This window comes from Psammomys obesus, unplaced genomic scaffold (assembly GCF_907164565.1).
Source record: "Psammomys obesus unplaced genomic scaffold, mPsaObe1.curated_primary_1811, whole genome shotgun sequence".
Taxonomy (NCBI): Eukaryota; Metazoa; Chordata; class Mammalia; order Rodentia; family Muridae; genus Psammomys; species Psammomys obesus.
Window position 1 is genome coordinate 7,771,392 of NW_026591086.1, and position 18,967 is coordinate 7,790,358.

General features: G+C 39.8%; 1 protein-coding gene across 1 annotated transcript in view; it reads right to left on the bottom strand.

The window, feature by feature from the left end:
* Positions 1-18,967, bottom strand: part of Ppp3cc (protein phosphatase 3 catalytic subunit gamma) — a 61,494-nt gene that overhangs the window by 29,288 nt on the left and 13,239 nt on the right. Inside the window, exons 2-4 of the mRNA XM_055609727.1 lie at positions 10,736-10,933; positions 10,068-10,192; positions 6,802-6,913 (exon numbers count right to left, since the gene is read on the bottom strand). Coding sequence (XP_055465702.1) covers positions 6,802-6,913; positions 10,068-10,192; positions 10,736-10,933 — 435 coding nt within the window. The remainder of the gene's footprint in view (positions 1-6,801; positions 6,914-10,067; positions 10,193-10,735; positions 10,934-18,967) is intronic.

Genomic DNA, 18,967 nt, shown 5'->3' on the forward strand with positions numbered 1-18,967 from the left:
AAGCCGGAATACAGGTATGAGTTAAAATGACGTACTACTTCATGCCACACTACCCTAACAGGGACTCAGAGAAAGCCCTCAGCTTGTAAACAGATGCTATATCTGGGGAGAAACAGAAAGAATGTACAGAGTACCAAACCATTTTGTAAACCAAAATAGGAGGCCAAAAGCCAAATCAGGTGAAAAGAAATTCCTGGTGCATTAGTGAGTCAACCGGTGGTCACATGTTACCTTAATCCCCCATCCCGAGGGGTTAGACCAGAGGCAGTATCTATAGTCCTATTCTGCCGCATTTTCTTTCTTTTCTCTGATGACTACATATCTATACATGTATAGTGAGTACACATATGTGTAGTGACCATAGTTTATATCGTCGAGCTAAACGCCTGAGCCAGCACACTGGTTAGATAGATGACTTGTAACCTAACTCTCTCAGTTTAGACCTTAGGTCGTTGGCTCTATAGCTTGGGATCTTGGGCAAATGCTTTCATTCCACGTGCTTTGGTTTTCCTGATATACAATGGGAATGAAAACCCTTGTAAGTCATGGTGCTATGAGGATGGTTGCACCTATGCGCTAATGCATCGTCCTCACAGAATCCCTACGAAGTAGGTGGTATTCCCATATTCACTTAAAAGCCGACGAAAGCAACTCAAGAGGCGGTTAGGCTGTTAAGAGCACTGGCTGCTCTGCCATAAAACCAGGGGTCAGTCCTCTACCACACGGCAGCTCACAACTCTCACAACTGTTTGTAACTCCAGGGTAATAAAACAGCTCTGGGGTTACAGGACATTTCAAAACAACAACAACAAAAACTTAGATGTAGTCTTACATAGCATCTAACAAGTTTCAAGCACACAAGTTATCTAAGTATTAAAAAGAAGTTCTAGAAGAAGGCATGGTTGTAGGGAAGAAATTTTAATGACAGATTCACAGGCAAGAAAAGACAGACATGTTTCACTATGTAAAAACGAAGGCGCAGTGGGGCTGGAGAGATGGTGCAGCAGTATGAGCACTCATTGCTCTTCTAGAGGACCTGGGCTCAGCTCCCAGCACCCACATGGTGAATCACAACCATATGTAATTCAAGTTATAGGGTATTAGATACCCTCTCTGCCCTCAACAAACATGTATGTGGTGCACAGACATACATATAAGTATACATATAAATATCAACACAATTATATAGAAGGGGAGGAAACTGGGCCCAGTGCCTAGAACTACAAGTTTATCAGTAGCAGAACTCTCACACATTCACGTTCTTAATCATCTTCCCGGATTCCTCCTAATCAGTGCTGGGATTGGGACCCAGAGCCTTGAGAATGCTGGGTGATGCTCCAACATTATAGAGATATCTTGGGTGACTGTCCAGGCAGCCAGAAGTCTCTGTCATTTCTATAGTTTTGGAAGCTGCTTGCTCTGCACTTTGTTTATTCAAATAACATTTATGCTTTTCAGGTCTCTGATGGGGTTGGAGACTAAACATGTATAGTCTTACAATTAAGCTTAAGTTGTTTAGGATTTAAAAAGATATTTTACATCTAAAAAGATGGTCTTTGATTGGTATTGCAAGTTTTGATACAAAGTGATTTAGGTACAGAACTTTGGACTCACCAAGATAAGATAGATAGTAGAATACTCTTTAAGGTTGCTAATTACATATGGACTAGGTCAAGTGGCAGAAAAAGAAACCAGCTCACAGGGATTAAAGGGCAGGACAGCTAGTAGAAGTAAAAGGGGCTTTAGCTCTTTGGATTTAGCTTAGGCTTTAGCTCTCTGGCTTTTTTGGGCCTTTTGGACTCTGAGCTAGCAAGCCTTTGGCCTCAGGTTTTATTTATTATTTTTTTATATTTTTTTTATTTTTTGCCTTTTCCTCCTGGACTGTCAGCTGAGCTAGTGAGCCTTTTGAGTTTTTTCCCTTCTGGATTAGATCTTAGAAAGTCAGCTGGGTGCTTTCTCTGCCTCTCTGAGCTAGCAGGTTAACTTTATTAAATCCTGCGCTGGGGATTAAAGGCATGTACCATGCCCGGGCAATTTAATTTTCTAGCCTAGCTGAAAAATCCTGAGGGGTAAGGTAAAATTTTGTCTTTCTTATAAGGTAAGCTTAGTAATTAAAAAGAACAAAACTATATAGCTCTTGACTTTATGGATATGCCATAATCGAACCAGACCAATCCACTACTCTAAATAATGCTGCAACAAACAGTATTTGTTCCTTAAAAGTCTGTTATAACAATGCTTTTCATTAGAAAATCACAAGAGTTTCTGGAACTTGTCAGTAAGCTGTCAAAAAAGAAGTTCACAAAACAACAAACTATTCCTCTTAAGAAATCTGGACCCAGGACTATTAGATGGAATCAATATACCAGACCATAAAAAGACTGTATGTAAGAAATTAACTATTAGCTAGGCATGGTGACACATGCCTGTAATCTCAGAAGGATGAGGTAGGAGGCTCACTGAGCATTTGAGGCCAGCAGGGACTGCACAGCAAGTTCAAGGCCAGTCTAGGCTATCTAACAAGCCTTGTCTTAAAAACACCTCTTCCCAAAAGAAATCAGTTATTTTCTTTGTTATTCAAGTTATCTTATGCTTTAAAAAAAAACATTAAAAACATTAAAAAATAAATCTCCTAGTATAAATAAGAATGAATGCAATGCAGGCCTGGTGACATAGGCCTGTGATACCAGCTATTTAGGAGCTAAAGAGGGGGCCTATCAGGGGAACTTAGACTTGTTGTAAAGCAAAATGTAAAAATAGGACTTAAAAAAATTGATGAGACAAGAAAATCACACACTTTAAAAGCAGTCACAGGCCTGCAGCTGCACACTCTGCAACTGTCACTCAGCATTAATTATATGGTTCTGATTGTAAAAGTCACGGTGGCCATGGGCAAGACCAGCCTACGAGTGAACACTCATGCAACACTCATGTTCTTTTCTTAAATGTTATATTTCTACTTCAGTGTGTATGTTTGATCCAAGAGTTACTTGCATCTTGCATGCAGCATTCGAATGAAATGGGAATTACTATACACAGGAGACTGACTGGGCTGCAGGACAGCTAGAAGCACTCCGAAAGCAAATAGAGAAGAGATAACTGGTAAGGAATTCTGGGCAAAATAAGATGCTAAAAGCATTTCCTGAGCCTATTGTTCTATCTTCTAAAAATAGTCAGAACCAATTTCAGAACCAATTATGCTGATCACAAAAGACATCCGCTTCACTCTTCAGCACCAAAACCCACAAAAGAACAAATGAAAACTGTTGCTTAAAAGGGGGAGAATAGGTTGGGAAATTACAGTAAATGTTCCTTAAAAATCATACTAAGAGCCAGGCAAAGTGTTGCATGCCTGTAATCCCAGCACTGAGGAGGCAGAGGCAGGAAGATCTCTGTGAGTTCCAGGCCAGCCTGGTCTAAAGAGAGAGTCCAGGACAACCAAGGCTACACAAAGAAACCCTGTCTTAAAAAAAAAACCAAAAAAACAAAAAACTAACTAAACCACAAGCCTGAACCTAAGTCTAATGAACTGCTGTGCATAGCCTAGGCAATGCAGAGGACCCTCTGTCAAAACCAATGCCATCACACCCTCTTCACTCAGAACAGGGCATCTGCAGGCAATTTTCTTGCTACTCATGTAAATCTAAGTACAACTGGCTGACTTCCAGCAAGCAGGTTCCAGGGTCTTTGTCAGCTGTTTTATACATATTATTTACTTTTCCAGGCTGTAAAATAACTTCAAAATATTCAAATAGTTTAAAAAAGGTAGAGAGTTTTCAAAGACATTGGCACAGTTGTTCTTTTATTTCATTTACATCGTTGTGCACATGTACACACACGTGTCACAAATGTGGAAGTCAGAGGACAACTTTCAGGAATCAATTCTTTGCTTCCTGGGGGGTTGCTCAGGCCAACAGGCTCAGGAGCAAGTGTTCAACCAACTTCCTGGTCCTGCGGTTATTCTTAACCAATTGACAATTACTAGGAGTGTTTCAACAACCTATTAATGGGCCAGAGAGACAGCTTAGTGGGACACAGCACTCGATGAGCCTGTACCTAAATTCAATCTACCACATGGTAGAAGGGAGGAGAACCAATTCCATGACCTCCACACAAGCCCATGCTCATCCATATGCACGTATACAAAATAAAAATGTTAATGTTAAAAAATATTTATTTAAGCCAGGTTGTGGTGGCACACGCCTTTAATACCAGCACTCGGGAGACAGAGGCAGGTGGATCTCTGAGTTCAAGGGCAGCCTGGTGTACAGAGTGAGTTCCCAGATAGCCAGGAATACACAGAGAAACCCTGTCTCAAAAAAACCAGAAAGAGAGAGAGAGAATAAAACAAATAAAAGCCCCTTTAAATACCTGAGTCATTTTTAAATTAGCAGCTTGAAAAAATTACAAAAGTAGTATATAATAGTGGCAAAAAATAATTCAAATAGTACTACAGGAGATATGAAAACAAGATCTTCTGACCAAGCACCAGAAGAAAACACTAGTGCCGACCTCTGCACACAGTGTGCACGGTCAGCAAATGGTCCCTCTCAGCTAACAGCACATCTGAGCATCTTTCCATATAGCACATTCAGATCCCTTAATATTTAAATAGTAGCTGAGCATTGCTTTAAATATATTTTAGGGGCCAGAAAGATGACTCAGCAGGTAAAATACTTGCTGTGTAAGCCAGAGAACCCGAGTTCAGTCCTGGGAACCCACATAAATAAAGGTAGAAGGAAAGACTGGACTCCACAGAGTCTTCCCACCTCCACACACCCACACCCTGGTCTAATACTAATACACTGTATTTATTCTGCCATTTGTTGACATTTAATTATTTCTTGTTGTTATAATTAAGGCTGCAGTGAACATCCTTCAGAAGCAAATATCTACTTTGTTGTTATTGTTTTTTGTTTTGTTTTGTCCATCTGTATTAGACAAACCTGACTTTCAATGCTTCCACTTTGTATAATCATTCAGTTCTTTTGAGTCCATGGGACTCTAACTCTGATGAGCTTCTCACTGTTACACTTTACTAGATGGAAAGTGGAGATTCTTCTGGATGGACCTGGCCTGATCACACCAACCTTTAAAGAGCACAGGTTTCCTCTAGCTAGCTGACTGTAAAGTCAGAGACTCGTCTATGCTAGGCTAGAAGAAAGCCGACATCTACACTGGGAACTACCTATGGGAACCATATGTGGAAAAGCTGAAAGCAGTCTTCAAAAACTGAGAGTGACCCAACAGGTGGGAGCAGGAAGGAAAGCCAGGCCTTTAATCCACAGTTACAAGGATTCAAACAACTACTGACCTCAGAGGAAAACTTAACAGTCCTCACATACCATGGTCCCAAATGAGCAAAGCCTACTGGAAAATCCAGATTTCTGAGGGTGCTGTGACATGATTAAGGTGTAAGTCACTAAACTCCTGACAAATGCTTTAGCAGCAGTATACAATCTGCATGATATCTGACAAGTCAAAACACCAAGAAAAGGGAATGTAAAGCTGAAATCTTTACAAATACTGCAAAATTGCTATCCAAATACTTTACACCAATTTCAATACCTACCAAGAGTAAATTTAATCTGAAACCCTTCCTGGTCATTATCTGATGGTGTGTTTATCTCAGTAAATTTCCAGAGTTGGCATGATCTGAAGATCCTTTACTTGCAACAGACTTTAGTATCTGAGCAGATTTCTTTTGTGTTTTTTGACAGACGGGTTTCATATAGCCCAGGCTGACCTTGAATTTACTATGTAGCTAAGGCTGGCCTTGTACTATTCCTAACCCTCTTGTCTCTACCTCTTAAGTACTGGGATTACAGACATGACCACCGAACATGGCTTACAATTTCTTTTAATAACTCTGACCTTTCCTTTCAGGCTCTACTGGGAGGAAGGCTGCCATTATAACCTGCTCCTTGTCCAATATAGGGAGCTACTAGCAACAATATGAGCACATGTAACCCTGTCAAGTGGAGAACAACTATCAATAAAGTGATGTGTGGGTACTGAATAAACTCATTCTCTGAGAAGCAATGTAAAAGCATTTAACTTTTCTTCTTTGGTTTTTTGTTTGTTTGTTTGTTTTTTCAAAGAGGAGCTAATTTTTTCAAGCTTAAAAAACTGACATACTTAAAAAAAGTAGTGTTGATTTATTATCACCATGATCATTTGACACCTTTATTCTAAAAATAAAAGCTACTTATACAGGTTTTTTTTTTCTTTTTTCTTTTTCACAAAGAAATAACACAGAATTGCCAAGTCATTGAGTAAAATAATGCTAATGAATTTGTGTCACTAATCTAGGTCATACTGAAAATGCTTAATAAATGAATAATGACTAAAGATCATGACTTTAAAGTTAACACTTAACATTTTATGAACCTTGACATTTTGCCTTAGATCTTCAATGTTTTTAACTTAAGTGCTTTCTTTTTCTTTTTTGCTTTAATTTTATTTTTTATATTAATTAGTTTATTAACTTTGTATCCCAGCTGTAGCCTCCTCCCTCATTCCCTCCCAATCCCAACCTCCCTCCCTCATCTCCTCCCATGCCCCTCTCCAAGTCCACTGATAAGGGAGGTCCTCCTCTCTTTCCATCTTTTAAACATGGTCTCACTCTATAGCCCAAGCTGGCTTCAAACTTGTGGTGATCCTCCCTCAGCCTCCTAAAGGCTGTATTACAGGCAAGAGCCATGAAGCCTGGCTTAATTGTTGTTTACTTTGAAGGTATTATCTTAACTGAGCATGGCAGCACATGAAACACCTAAACCTTCTAGAGAGACATGTACTTACATTCCTGTTTAAAGGTGAAGTACTCTGTAAGATGCCTGCATTCATGATTTCCTCGAAGCAGAAAAAATGTTTTAGGATGGTTAATCTTTAAACTCCATAGATACAGCACACACTAGGAGACACAATTAGAGGATAAATGTTCTTCATTTCCATGACAGTGCACAAAGACAATTTATCTAAATCCAAAAGACTGCTATATGGTATATCTCACTGTAAGCTCCAAGGTGAAAAATATAATCTTCTAGCTTTTGCTATCTAAACTTGATAGATAATAGGCAGTCTTCATAAAAATCTCTCCTAAGTATCTAAACAGCAAGAACTCTCTCGGCAAAGCTATCCACATACATATTATAGTCCTAAAATCTGCATCATTGTTTTATAATGGAAAAACACTATGACCAGGAACAAGACAAGGATAATTACTATTTGTTATTATTCAACATTACGACGGAGGGACTAATCCAATATAATTAGACAAATGAAATCAAGAAAGGCTTCAGAATAAGTAAAGAAAAAATTGAAAGTGCCATTATGTGCAGACAATATAACTGTATAACAGAAAAAAAGGCAGAAAATCAATGATAAAAGCAGGTTAATAAAAGAATTTAGCAGGATATAAAATTAAAGAGATAAATAAACAAGCTTTTATAAAAATAAGAAATAGGGCACTATAGTAGAAATTTACATTTGAACACTAACAAAAAGGCTGAGGGTATAGCTCAGTTGGTAGAGTGTCTGCTTAGCATGCCTGAGTTCAGTCCCAGCACCCATAAACAACACGATGTCCCATACCCATAGTACTAGCACTTAAGAAGTGGAAGCAGAGTAATAAGTTCAAGGTCAGCCTCAGCCACATAGTTACACAGTAAGTTGACGCAGTCTAGGCTACATCAAACATTGTCTCCAAAAAACCAAAGCAAAAACAACAACAGCACAAACAGAAACAAAAAACACAATGTCCTGAGCCAGATAAGGTAGCATGTGCCTGTTGTCCCTGTACTCAGGCAAAAAGATCATGAATTCAAGGGTAGCTTAGACTACTACATAAGAAGTTCTAGATCAGCCTGATTACATAATAAAACCTCAGCTCATAAAAATAAAGAGCCTGTGCCCTAACACATGCCATAATATACCAGAAGTCCAGAAACAGACCCAAGCTCATAAGAACATCTGGAGTTACAGGCAGCTATGAGCTACCCGAAATCTGTGTTGAGAACCAAACTTGGGTCCTGTGCAAAAACACTACATGCTCTTTGCTGCTGAGCCATTTACTGGTCCCCTGGGTAAGATATTAATATGAAATTACTACTGTTAACTACAGGAACACGTCTCCTATTATAGTGAAAGGCCTGCTCATAAGAGAACCTTTTCTATTAGACTGCTAGCTCCTCCAAGAGAACATGAATCCTTCTTTTTGTGTGAAGGTGGGGGTGGAGCTCAGAAACTCATATATGCTAGGCAAGTGTTCCAGCTGAGTGACACCCTCTACCTAAATCTTATTCTAGATTGTATCTCTATGGCATGCTATAAAGCTGGCACTCAGAAAATTACTTATAAAGGAGGGGAAAACATACAACACAAAATTTCCTGAAAATGGTATCTAGGTACAAAACTCATTGTGGATTTTAGAATGTGAGTCAGTAAATCTATCAAGGAGTTGAAAACTAAAAACCAGGAAGAGCCAGAGAAGGGCATATGTCTGGAGTTCCATCTGTTTAGAAGGCTGAAACAGAAATTCATGACCCATCTGGTCTACACAACAAGTTCCAGGCCAGCCAAGAATACAAAGAGAAACCATGTCTCAAAAGAAAGAAAGAAAGACCAACTTGGGGAACACAAAGACACCTGCCTCCAAAATAAAACAAAAGCCCAAGGGCTGAGGATAGTGCTCAGTTGTAGAATTCATGCTGAGTTTAATCTCAACACCAAAAATAAATAAAAAATCAAATTAAAACTTTAAAGGACTATTTTTAAATAAATGTAAGTAATATTAATAAATAATAAGAAGATAGTTTACCATATTTGTTTTGAGGTGTTTTGTTGTTGCTGTTGTTTGGTTTGGTTTTGGTTTTTGGTTTCTCTGTGTATAGAGTCCCAGCTGTCCTGGAACTTGCTTTGTAGACCAGGCTAGACTTGAACTCACAGAGATCCACCTGCCTCTGCCTCCCAAGTGCTGGATTTAAGATTTTAAAGATTCTTTATGTATCTTTATGTTGAGTTACATTTTAAATAGTGCAAAAAAAGAGAGGGAGGAGGAAGGAGAAGGAAGAAGAGAGAAAGAAAAAAGAAGAGGAGGAGGAAGAGAAGGAGGAGGAGGAGAAGGGAGAAAGATGAGGAGAAGAAGGAAAAGGAGAAAGAGAAGGAGGAGGAGAAGGATACCAAGGAGGAGAAATGAGGAGGAAGAGGAGGAGAAGGAGAGGAAGAAGCAGAGGACTATGACGAAGAAGACAACAATAATCACCTTTCTCTACTAGGAGCACACTAATACGGTGAAATTCTCACACTATGAAGAGTACACAGTCTAAAGGCACTGAAACACTAGAATCTGTCACCTCTTGCTCTTTCTGAGGCATTTTACAAACTTGATTATGAAGACTTCTTCAAAAAGGATCTTTTATTTGTGAAGCTTGTGGAGGTAACTCCACAGATAGCAAATATGAATATGCTATAATTGTACTGTACTCAAGCCTTTGTATTAGGTCCTAAAATAATTTTATGTTTACACACAGAAGAACATATTTGTTTTTAATTCTATGCATGTTCCCATCATTTATTTCTTAAAACACATAAAAGTAAACTCTCAGTTTTTCTTAGCTCCACTCACATTTTGCCTTCCCGTGAACATTAACACCTGCTGTGTACAAGGGGACCAGAAATCCCTCTTGTGTGGAACTCAGGGATACCTTGTTCTCTGAGGAAGTTAAGCAGTGTCTGGATTAGCTAACCTTAATTATAAGACTGCACTGTTTAGCATAAAAAGCTATGTATGTCCCTTCTAAATAGCCCAGACAGCATCTTCAAAGAGGAAAACTTAGCAAATACCTGTTTTCAAAATTAACTTAATATAGCTTTCTATAAGTTTTTTACAGGTTAAAAAATAGATTTTTTAAAAATAAAAAATGTCTCTATTAGTTAAATGTCAAAAGTAACAAAGTGGATAAATTCTACCAGCATTCACATCTTAACTGTCCTACTAAGGAATGGAGAGCAGATGTTTTTAGAAGATGATACAATAAACGAAGGCAGCAGAGCCAGGTTAAATTTACCTCTATACTGAAATAGCCTCTGTCCACATAGTCACCCAGAAAGAGGTAGCGAGTGTTACTAGGTGATCCCCCAACTTCAAACAACTTCATCAGGTCAAAGAACTGTCCATGGACGTCACCACACACTAGGCAAGAAAGACATGAGGTGAAAATTATAAATTAGAAGAAAAAAAGGCATTAAGTAACAGGGACCAAGTTTAATTTTTAATTTAATCACTTTGGCTTTTGACTGGACCTTTGTATAATTAGCTACTCAATCAGTACCAAATATCCCTACTAGAAATATTAAGCCATTAATAGTGTACTTCTTTTTTTTTAAAAAAAAGATTCATTCTTAAGTGTGTGTGTGTGTGTAACTGTCTGGAGAGGGCAGTATGTACATGAGTGCAGGTGTCCATAGAGGCCAGAGGTGTGGAATTCTCCCTACAGCTGGAATTACAGTGGTTGTGAACCACACAATATGGGCACTTGGAACCAAACTCTGGTCCTCTGTGTGTGTTTTTAAATCATCAAATTTGGGCCCTTAATGTTTTTTAAGAAACAAAAGTCATTCTAACCAATCCTAAAATTCCTAGAAATATTTATCACACTCATTTTAGTTGGCTTTTTGTAATCATGTCTCAAAATTAGGGCAAATCTTATGGCTACCATGCAAATGCATGCCACACCTGTGATTGGAGCCTCCACGTCTATCACAGTCTTCTCTTGCTTCAGGATGGCAGCCCCGTCACTGATTATCTTTAAGGCTGCCTCTTCTTCCACTCGACCTTCTTTTAACAAATGGTTCTTCAAAACTTCCATTTTAGGTTTCCCATTCTCAAATAGTTCCTTCAAAGTTAGCCGCTGCGTTGGAGGAAAAGGGACAGCTAGGAAGAGAAAATAATAATTAAAATATTTAAATGTACACTTAACAATCATGAACAAACTTCTCAGAGTAAACTAAGCCTAATAAACAATCATGACCTAACTATATTAGAATAATGTGAAAAATTCCAAGATGCTATCTCTCTCACACACACACACACACACACACACACACTGAATAAGCGAATAGATGAATGAATGAATGAATGAATGAATGAATGAATGAATGAATGAATGCAACAAATATATGTGTTTTGATGAAGCAGAAGACTGAAGATGTAGCTGAGCTGGTAGAGTACTTTCCCTGAATGGACAAGCCCTGGGTTCAATCCCCAGTTATCACACAAAATCATCTTGGTGGCTCCCTCTTATAATCCCATCACCTGGAATGTAGAGACAGTTGGCATAGAAGTTCAAGGTCATCCTTAGATACAGAGTTCAAAACCAAATTGGGCAACATAAGACCCTATAGCCATTTAGTATCCACTCTCAATGCTTGACCTAACATAACTTTCAACTATCTGGTAAAACCTTTGAAAGGTATTAATTTGGCAGGCTGCTAGCTTAGCTTCTACCAACCTCAAAGCTAAGAATATCATTCAGATAACATTTGGACCTACAACTTCGTTGTAACCTGCTAACCTGATGCCTTGATTTATGACTCTTTTTAACTATAAAAAGTCCACATAACAGCACTCAGGAAGGCAGAGGCAGGTGGATCTCTGTGAGTTTGAGGCCAGCCTGGTATACAAATTGAGTTCAGGACCGCCAAGGCTACACAGAGAAACCCTGTCTCGGGGGAGAGGGGAAGCCCACATAATCTCTTCTATCCTGGAACATATTATTCAGGGTGTTAATCTTGTCAATTTGACAAGACTTCAAAATCACTCAAAAGACAGACCTCTCAGTATGTCTATGAGTGTGCTTCCAGGGAGGCCTTACTTAGGAGATAAAATCCATCAACATCAGTGGCACTCTCCAACAGCAAACCCAGAATAAAGGGGTGCAAGTAAAAGGCAGTATGCACCTGCCTTGCCTACCTGTATGTCTTCCTGGGTGGGTGCATCTGTTGCTACTGCTGCCATCAGACTCTAGCTTCCTCAGCTTCCCAGTACTGCCGTTTCCAGGGAGCTCCAGGTCTTCAGTGCCAGACTGGCACTGCTAAAGCATCTAGCTTCCTAGATTAAGCAGCTACTGGGTTCTCAGACTCTTCACCACACAGATGACCACCACTGAACCCTATTGCATAAGTCAACCTAATAGATCTCCTTTTATCATAATATATACACATGTATTTTGGCTCTTCTATAGAACCCCGGCTATGTGAAAACTGGTACTGAGAAGGGGGCTGTTATGTAGTTCCTAGACCTTGTAGGACTGGTTTGTGGGAGGAACTTGGAAGAGTTTGGGGCTGTGAGCTACAGTGAGGCCTTCCTGTGGAGTGTGGAAAACGAGGGTGCTAACAGAAAAGCAGCCAGTGATGCTCTGGCTCTAGAGTTCTCACAGAGAAACAAGGACTTCACTGGGAAGTGGCACTGGGCTAGAGGCCAACCACAGTATGTTCTGGAGGGGGAAAGATAACAAAATAAAATAAAAACTGGCTGCTTTCTTCCCGAGTCCTGAAAACACTGCATGAGGATGCATTATAATGTAATATACTAGGGTTGAAGAAATGGCTCAGTGCTGAAGAGTACTTGCTGCTGTTGCAGAGGACCTGGATTCAATTCCCAGCACCCACATGTGGCTTACAGCCATTTCTAACTCCACGGGATCTGATGCCTTTTCCTGACCACCAAGTGTATCAGGAATGCATGTGCATATACACACATGAAAGTGAAATGTCTATACACATTAAATTTTAATCTTTTTCCCCTGGATTTTGGGTTGTTTTGTTTTGTTTTTCTGAGGCAGGGTTTCTCTGTGTAGTCTTGGCTGTCCTGGACTCACTTTGTACACCAGGCTGTCCTGGAACTACAGATATCTGCCTACCTATGCCTCTGAGTACTGGGATTATAGGTATACACCACCACGCCTGGCTAAATAATTTTTTTTAAAGGGAATATACTAAGAATTTTTTTGTGTGTGTGGAGGAAACTCCAAGACAGCTCAACAACCAGGCTACAGCATGGTTATTCCTTACTACTCTTAGATCTACAGTGAGACCAGAAACACCTTTAAAGTTGCAGACAAGGTAGGTACACACAGAGTAGCTGTAATTGCCATAAGAGTTTAGCATCATTAAAGAGGATCTTCCCAGGTTGCGGTGGGATAACAGGAAAGGTACTCAATAGCCCCAGCTTGTAAAAATAGAAAACCCTTGAAAGAAGGGGCAGAACTAATAAGGCAGCTGAAGGGGTTCCCTGCTCAAAAACAACCAGAGAAGTGTTTTCCAGGTCAGATACAAAGGGGCACAGAGATTAAGACAGCTGCTGGAGGAGGGAACCAAACAACACCTCGAGCCCTGGCAGAACACAGCAGCACTATCCACATGGTGGTGGTTTTGCAGCTAAATTCAAGACTTAAGGGGATACTGGAGGCTTGCACTCAGGGTCAGACAGTTTCTTTCTCTGCTTCCTAAATAGACACAATGGGACCAGCTGCCTTGCCTCTGCCAAAGCAGCTAGAGCCACTCTTGCTGCCACACCTTCCCTGCTGTGATATACTATAACCTTGAACTGGGAGCCTAAATGAACCCTTCCATCTTAAGTTGCTATTTGTCAAGTATCTGGTGACAGCAATGAGAAAAATAATATAGAATCCATCTACTTTCTTCCTTCCTGGACCATGGTCACTCATATTCAGCACAGAATCAACTACCTCTCACCTCTCTGAGGTGAGAGATGTGTTTTAACAATGGGCTAATACAGAAAAAAATGATGTTGCTGTTGTTGTAAAGGGGCTGTATTTAAATAGAAAACTGAAATACAAGATTTTTATAGGAGTTTAGGACAAAAGCTCTGAATGGAAGGTTTACAACAAAGTAGGTTGGGCCACCTGTCCCAAAATGTCAACTGAAGAGACAGATCAGTGGTGAAAGGAAGGAAAGAGCTCTGTTCCATGTGGCTGTACCATGAAGAACAGAAATGTCTGGTGACCTACGATCTGTCTTCAACTTTCTGAAAGGAACTTTGAGGTGTTACAGAATCTAGGAGGAATGCTGTTGCGCAGCTGGGGCATTTACATGCCTGATAGCACAGGCAATCTTAATCAGGATGGTCTTGTTGACCATTGCCTTGGTCTATCCTACAAGGTTCTGCTGGCTACAAGAAAGTCTTTACTGCTGGAGGATAACAACAGAGTTCTTGCTGTGAAATTATTTTCTCATAAGAGAGCAGCCTCACCAGAGCAGTGGCGCATGCCTGCAATCCCAGCACTCAGGAGGCAGTGAGTTCAATGCCAGCCTGGTCTACAAATCAAGTCTAGGAAGGCCAAGGCCACACACAGAAACCATGTCGCAAAAAACAACAACAAAAAAAAGGGGGCGGGGAGGTTAAAAAAAAATAAGGGAGCAGCCTCAGTTTTCTTCATGGGCTAACTGTTCCCACTTGGCGGGGTAATTCTTCACAGTGTGATCTGCCTACAAAATTCTGGAATTAAAAAAGTATCCTAGATTCCCATATCTAATGAACTTTATATTAGCAGTTTTTAGATATATACTGCTTTAGTAATTAACATGTCTCTGTGCAGAGCTGAATAAGAAAAGATAACAAAAGAGACACACACAATGAAAGGCAGAGATGCCAATGTTTTATTCAGGCTTTAGTTACCAACTCTGCACCTACAAATGAAGAGCTGGTACTTTTTAGCAAAACCAGTCGTTCAAGTCCCTCTAAGATCATAAAAACAGTTAAGATTCATGAAGCTTAGCACTTATCCAAGAGGGCTGGTGGAGCATGTGTGATCTCTGGGGTCTGAGTTTCAGTGTTAAAAAACGTTAAAAAGAACCAGAGACAGAGACAGAGAAAATAAGAAATCCAGAGAGTACTTAGATTGAATCCAGCAGAGAGAAACTGGCATTTTTAATACTGTGTGTTCAGGACAAGCACTACAGTTCTTTTAGTTGTTCAAAATCAACCTGGTCTAAAGAGGAAGGTTTTAAGAAATCTGAAGCCACAGTTTTAAAAGTTAGATAATTAGGGTTCTCTCCTGCATAGGTCTCCACTAAGAACACACACAGTAAATGCAGACAGCCCTGAGCTCAAGCACTGCTCTATTGATGAACTTGCTAGTTACAAGCTTTCCAGCTACATCATAGGTCACCTTGAACCCTTCTCTCTTTTACTTGCTGTTTGTTTTGGATTTGGGCAATGAGGAGGATCAATCCACGGCCTTGCTCCTGCTAGGAAGTGTCTACTGATGAGCTATATTCCCATGCTTACATTTTGTTGTTGTTTTTAATCATTTTTATTTACATGTATATACACTTTGACCCATTTTGACATTGGTTATAACAGAACTGACTATAAAGAAATTGAAAAAATGTGTATCAATTTATTTAAACATTTTCTTACTGTTAGGTGGACTATTTAAAATTTTTACTTATTGTTACAGATTATATTGCTATGGACATCCTTGGTTTGTTGTTGGTTTTAAGACAGCATTTCTCTGTAGCTCAGGCCAATCTTGAACTCAAGACAATCCTGTTTTAGCTTCCCAAGAGCTGAGATTCTGGCCTGACCACACTCTCCTAACCTTCTTGTATATTTCTTTCCCCAAATCTTTGATTTGTTAATGTGAACACAGTGACTTAAACCAATAATCACTTACCAGCTTTCCTAGACTAGGCACTATGAATGCAGAGAAGACAGTACAGGACCGCCTCTCAGCCAGACACTAGAAGGCGCAAGGCTAGAATCATCTGAATGCAGCTCACTCACTCATCCAGTACGCCTGCCAGCTGAAGCTCAGTTCAGGATTTGATGAGAATATCCGCATGTGACCTTTCATGTGACCAAGTTCCAAGCACAAGCGCCCGGAAAGAGCAAGCCAGAAGTAGGCGGTGTGCTTCACACCATAGCCTCATATGCCACATCACATCATTCCCAACTCGGACCGCTCAAGCATTCTCAGGCCCTCCCTGGTTCAAGGGGAGGAAAAGTAGATTCCACCTATTGACGAGAATGGCACAAGTCTGTGAGATCTTGAGGCTTCTCTGGTGCTAAGGCCATTTACTGGAAGTAAAAAGGCTGGGCTGGGGCTCAGTAGTAGAGTGACTGCCCACCATGAATAAGGCTCTAGGTTCAATCTCCAGTACTGCCCACTGCTACCATCAAAAGTAGAGGAAACTAATACAGGCCCTTGGCTAATCCTTGAAGTCCAAATGTTCTTTTTATAGCTTTTCAATAATTATGAATACTTATTTCTTGGCTTTTGTTTTGGTTGGTTGGCTAGCGGTATTTGCTTTTCGAGTAGGGTCTCATGATACTAACTTTGGATGGTCTGAACCTCTAAGCAGACCAGGCTAGCTTCAGCCTTGTGCTGATTCTCTTCCCTGCCTCCACAGGGCAGAGGTTATAGGCATGCCCAGCACACAAATACGCTCTTCAGTCAGAGCGTGGTGCAGATGTTATGCCCCTAAACATGCTGAGCATTAATTAGCGCTCTACCATGAGTTGCATCCCAAACCCCACAAATATACTAGAAACTAACCAACGCTGGCTGCCTTTTAAAATTAAAAGAGACGTGTTGGAAAAATGGCTTAGCAGTTAAGAGCACAGGCTGCTTCTCTTAGGGACCTGGGTTCAATTCCCAATATCCACATGGCACCTCAAAACTGTCTGTAACTCCAGTTCCAGGGTATCCAACACCTCACACAGACACACATGCAGGCAACACACCAAAACACATAAAATGAAATAAATCATTAATTTTTTTAAAAAGATTAAGAACTTAATTCTTTTAATTAATTAATTATCGTACTACATGATAATTCATAAAACAGATAAACCAAGCACAGCAAACCATAATGTGTATCACAGATTATCAAAACACAAGGTAGATCCTTCAGATCCGTGTCTGAAGATCCTCTAACAAATTAAGTCAAATATTAAGTCTAACAAATTAAGGCTCTAATTCAGCCTAATACCAGAGCTTTGCAACTTCCGGCAACTCTCTAGTTTACACACTCTCACTAGCTCTTACCAGGATGGCAAACTCCTACCTAAAATCTAACGAGTGCTGCTATTCAAGCAGCAGTGCATGGAGACTGCCTGGCACTCGTGCCTCCCCCTTTTCACCTACTGAGTCCTGGCCCCAACTGCCTCCCCTTCTTCAGAGAACACCCAGTTTCCTCAGTATCTGCCTGTTGAAACATGTGAAATAAATCCAAGTTGGTTTTTTTTTTTTCTTTTTTAAGAGTTGGAGAGGAAAACAATAGGGCAAGCAAACTGTAAATCTCTTGTCTATTGTGTTCTCTTCCCTATGATTCAAGATTCTAGACTGTCAACAGCGTCCCAGCCTCCCCTTTGTTGTTAGTGCTACGAAGACCTTTACCCTTGAGCATCACCAGTTATTCAGATGCTTGTAAAGGTAAACAATGCAAATCAAGTTTTAAAAAGTTATGGATTGGTGAGATGGCTCAGCAGGTAAAGGTGTTTGATGTACAAGCATGGTGGCCTGAAATCTGTCTCAGGAGCACACTTGAAGGTGGAAGAAGAGCACTGCCTCCACCTGTATGCCTCTACACATCATACACACACAAACACACAGGCATGCATGTCCTCACACATCATGCACACACACACATACAATATTTTTCCCCAAACAAAACAACCTATCAAGAAACAGTACAGACCTCGATAGCTTACCTCCCTTAAGTGGTAAATGCCCTTATTTAACTGAAGAATGACTGGAAGCACAGAGAGAAAAAACAAAGAGAAGGCACAAACTGCTTGAAATGCTCAGAAAAATACTAAGACTTGCAAAGCAGATAAACTGAACCAAAGTATCAGTTCCCCTCGATATTCACTGATCTACAACTTCAAAGCCACTCAAATTAGATTTGAACCAACCCCTAACTTTCCCTCGGCTCTTTTACACCTTTTACAGACTTTCTGACTCTTCCTTTCAACATGCTCACAGCTTCCAGGGGATAACATTACTTCCTATGATAAGCTAAATACATAGAGTTTATTTTTCACTCTACTGTGTTCCTGGTGTTCTTCAGTGGTGGGCTTTATATTGTTAAGGAAGCAGCTGATAAGAGGGATAAGAAGAATTTTTTGCTAAATACCTTTTAAAATTATAGAATAATTATTAGTAAGTAAAAAATGATTGACTTTAGATTTGTATTTCATTCCATTTTAAGTTCATCAAACAGCACTTATACTACTACTATTCAATCTAGTTGGAATTCCCCTGTGAGAATATTGCTGGATGCCAGAAAATAAAGAAAATTCACTGTTTCTATAAGCCTAGAAAAATGTTACAGCAGTTCAAGGTAGTAATGACCTTGTGATTTAACTCACTGAAGCAAACCACAGCGCTGATAAGATGTTCAGTGCCTTTCAAGCACTAGGTCTCAAGTTCAATTCTTAGAACTCATGTGAAAAAAGTTGGCACACATAAGGCTAATAAAAAATAATGTGTCAGGGCTGGAGAGATGGCTTAGAGGTTAAGAGCACTGGTTTCTCTTCCAAAGGTCCTTCCTAAGTTCAAATCCCAGAACCCACATGGTGGCTCACAACCATCTAAGATGAGATCTGGGGCCCTCTTCTAGGGAGCAGGTTTATATGCATACAGAACACTGTAAACATAATAAATAAATAAGTCTTTAAAAAAATATCTGTTAAAAAAAATAACGTGAAAACAAGTTGTAAGCTTGGGTTTGCTGGCCAGTTTAGTGCACTCACTTATGATCAATAAGGACTTTGGTATCTTTTGCCTACTTTCCATGCATATGGCTAACTTACACTTCTTTAAATATAGGTGACTAAAAATACACTCACATATTAAAGCTAGCTAGAACGTCGTTATACATATTATAAGTGTTTCCTCCAAAATATTACTATTAAAAGAAGGCTTTTCAACCTAGACAA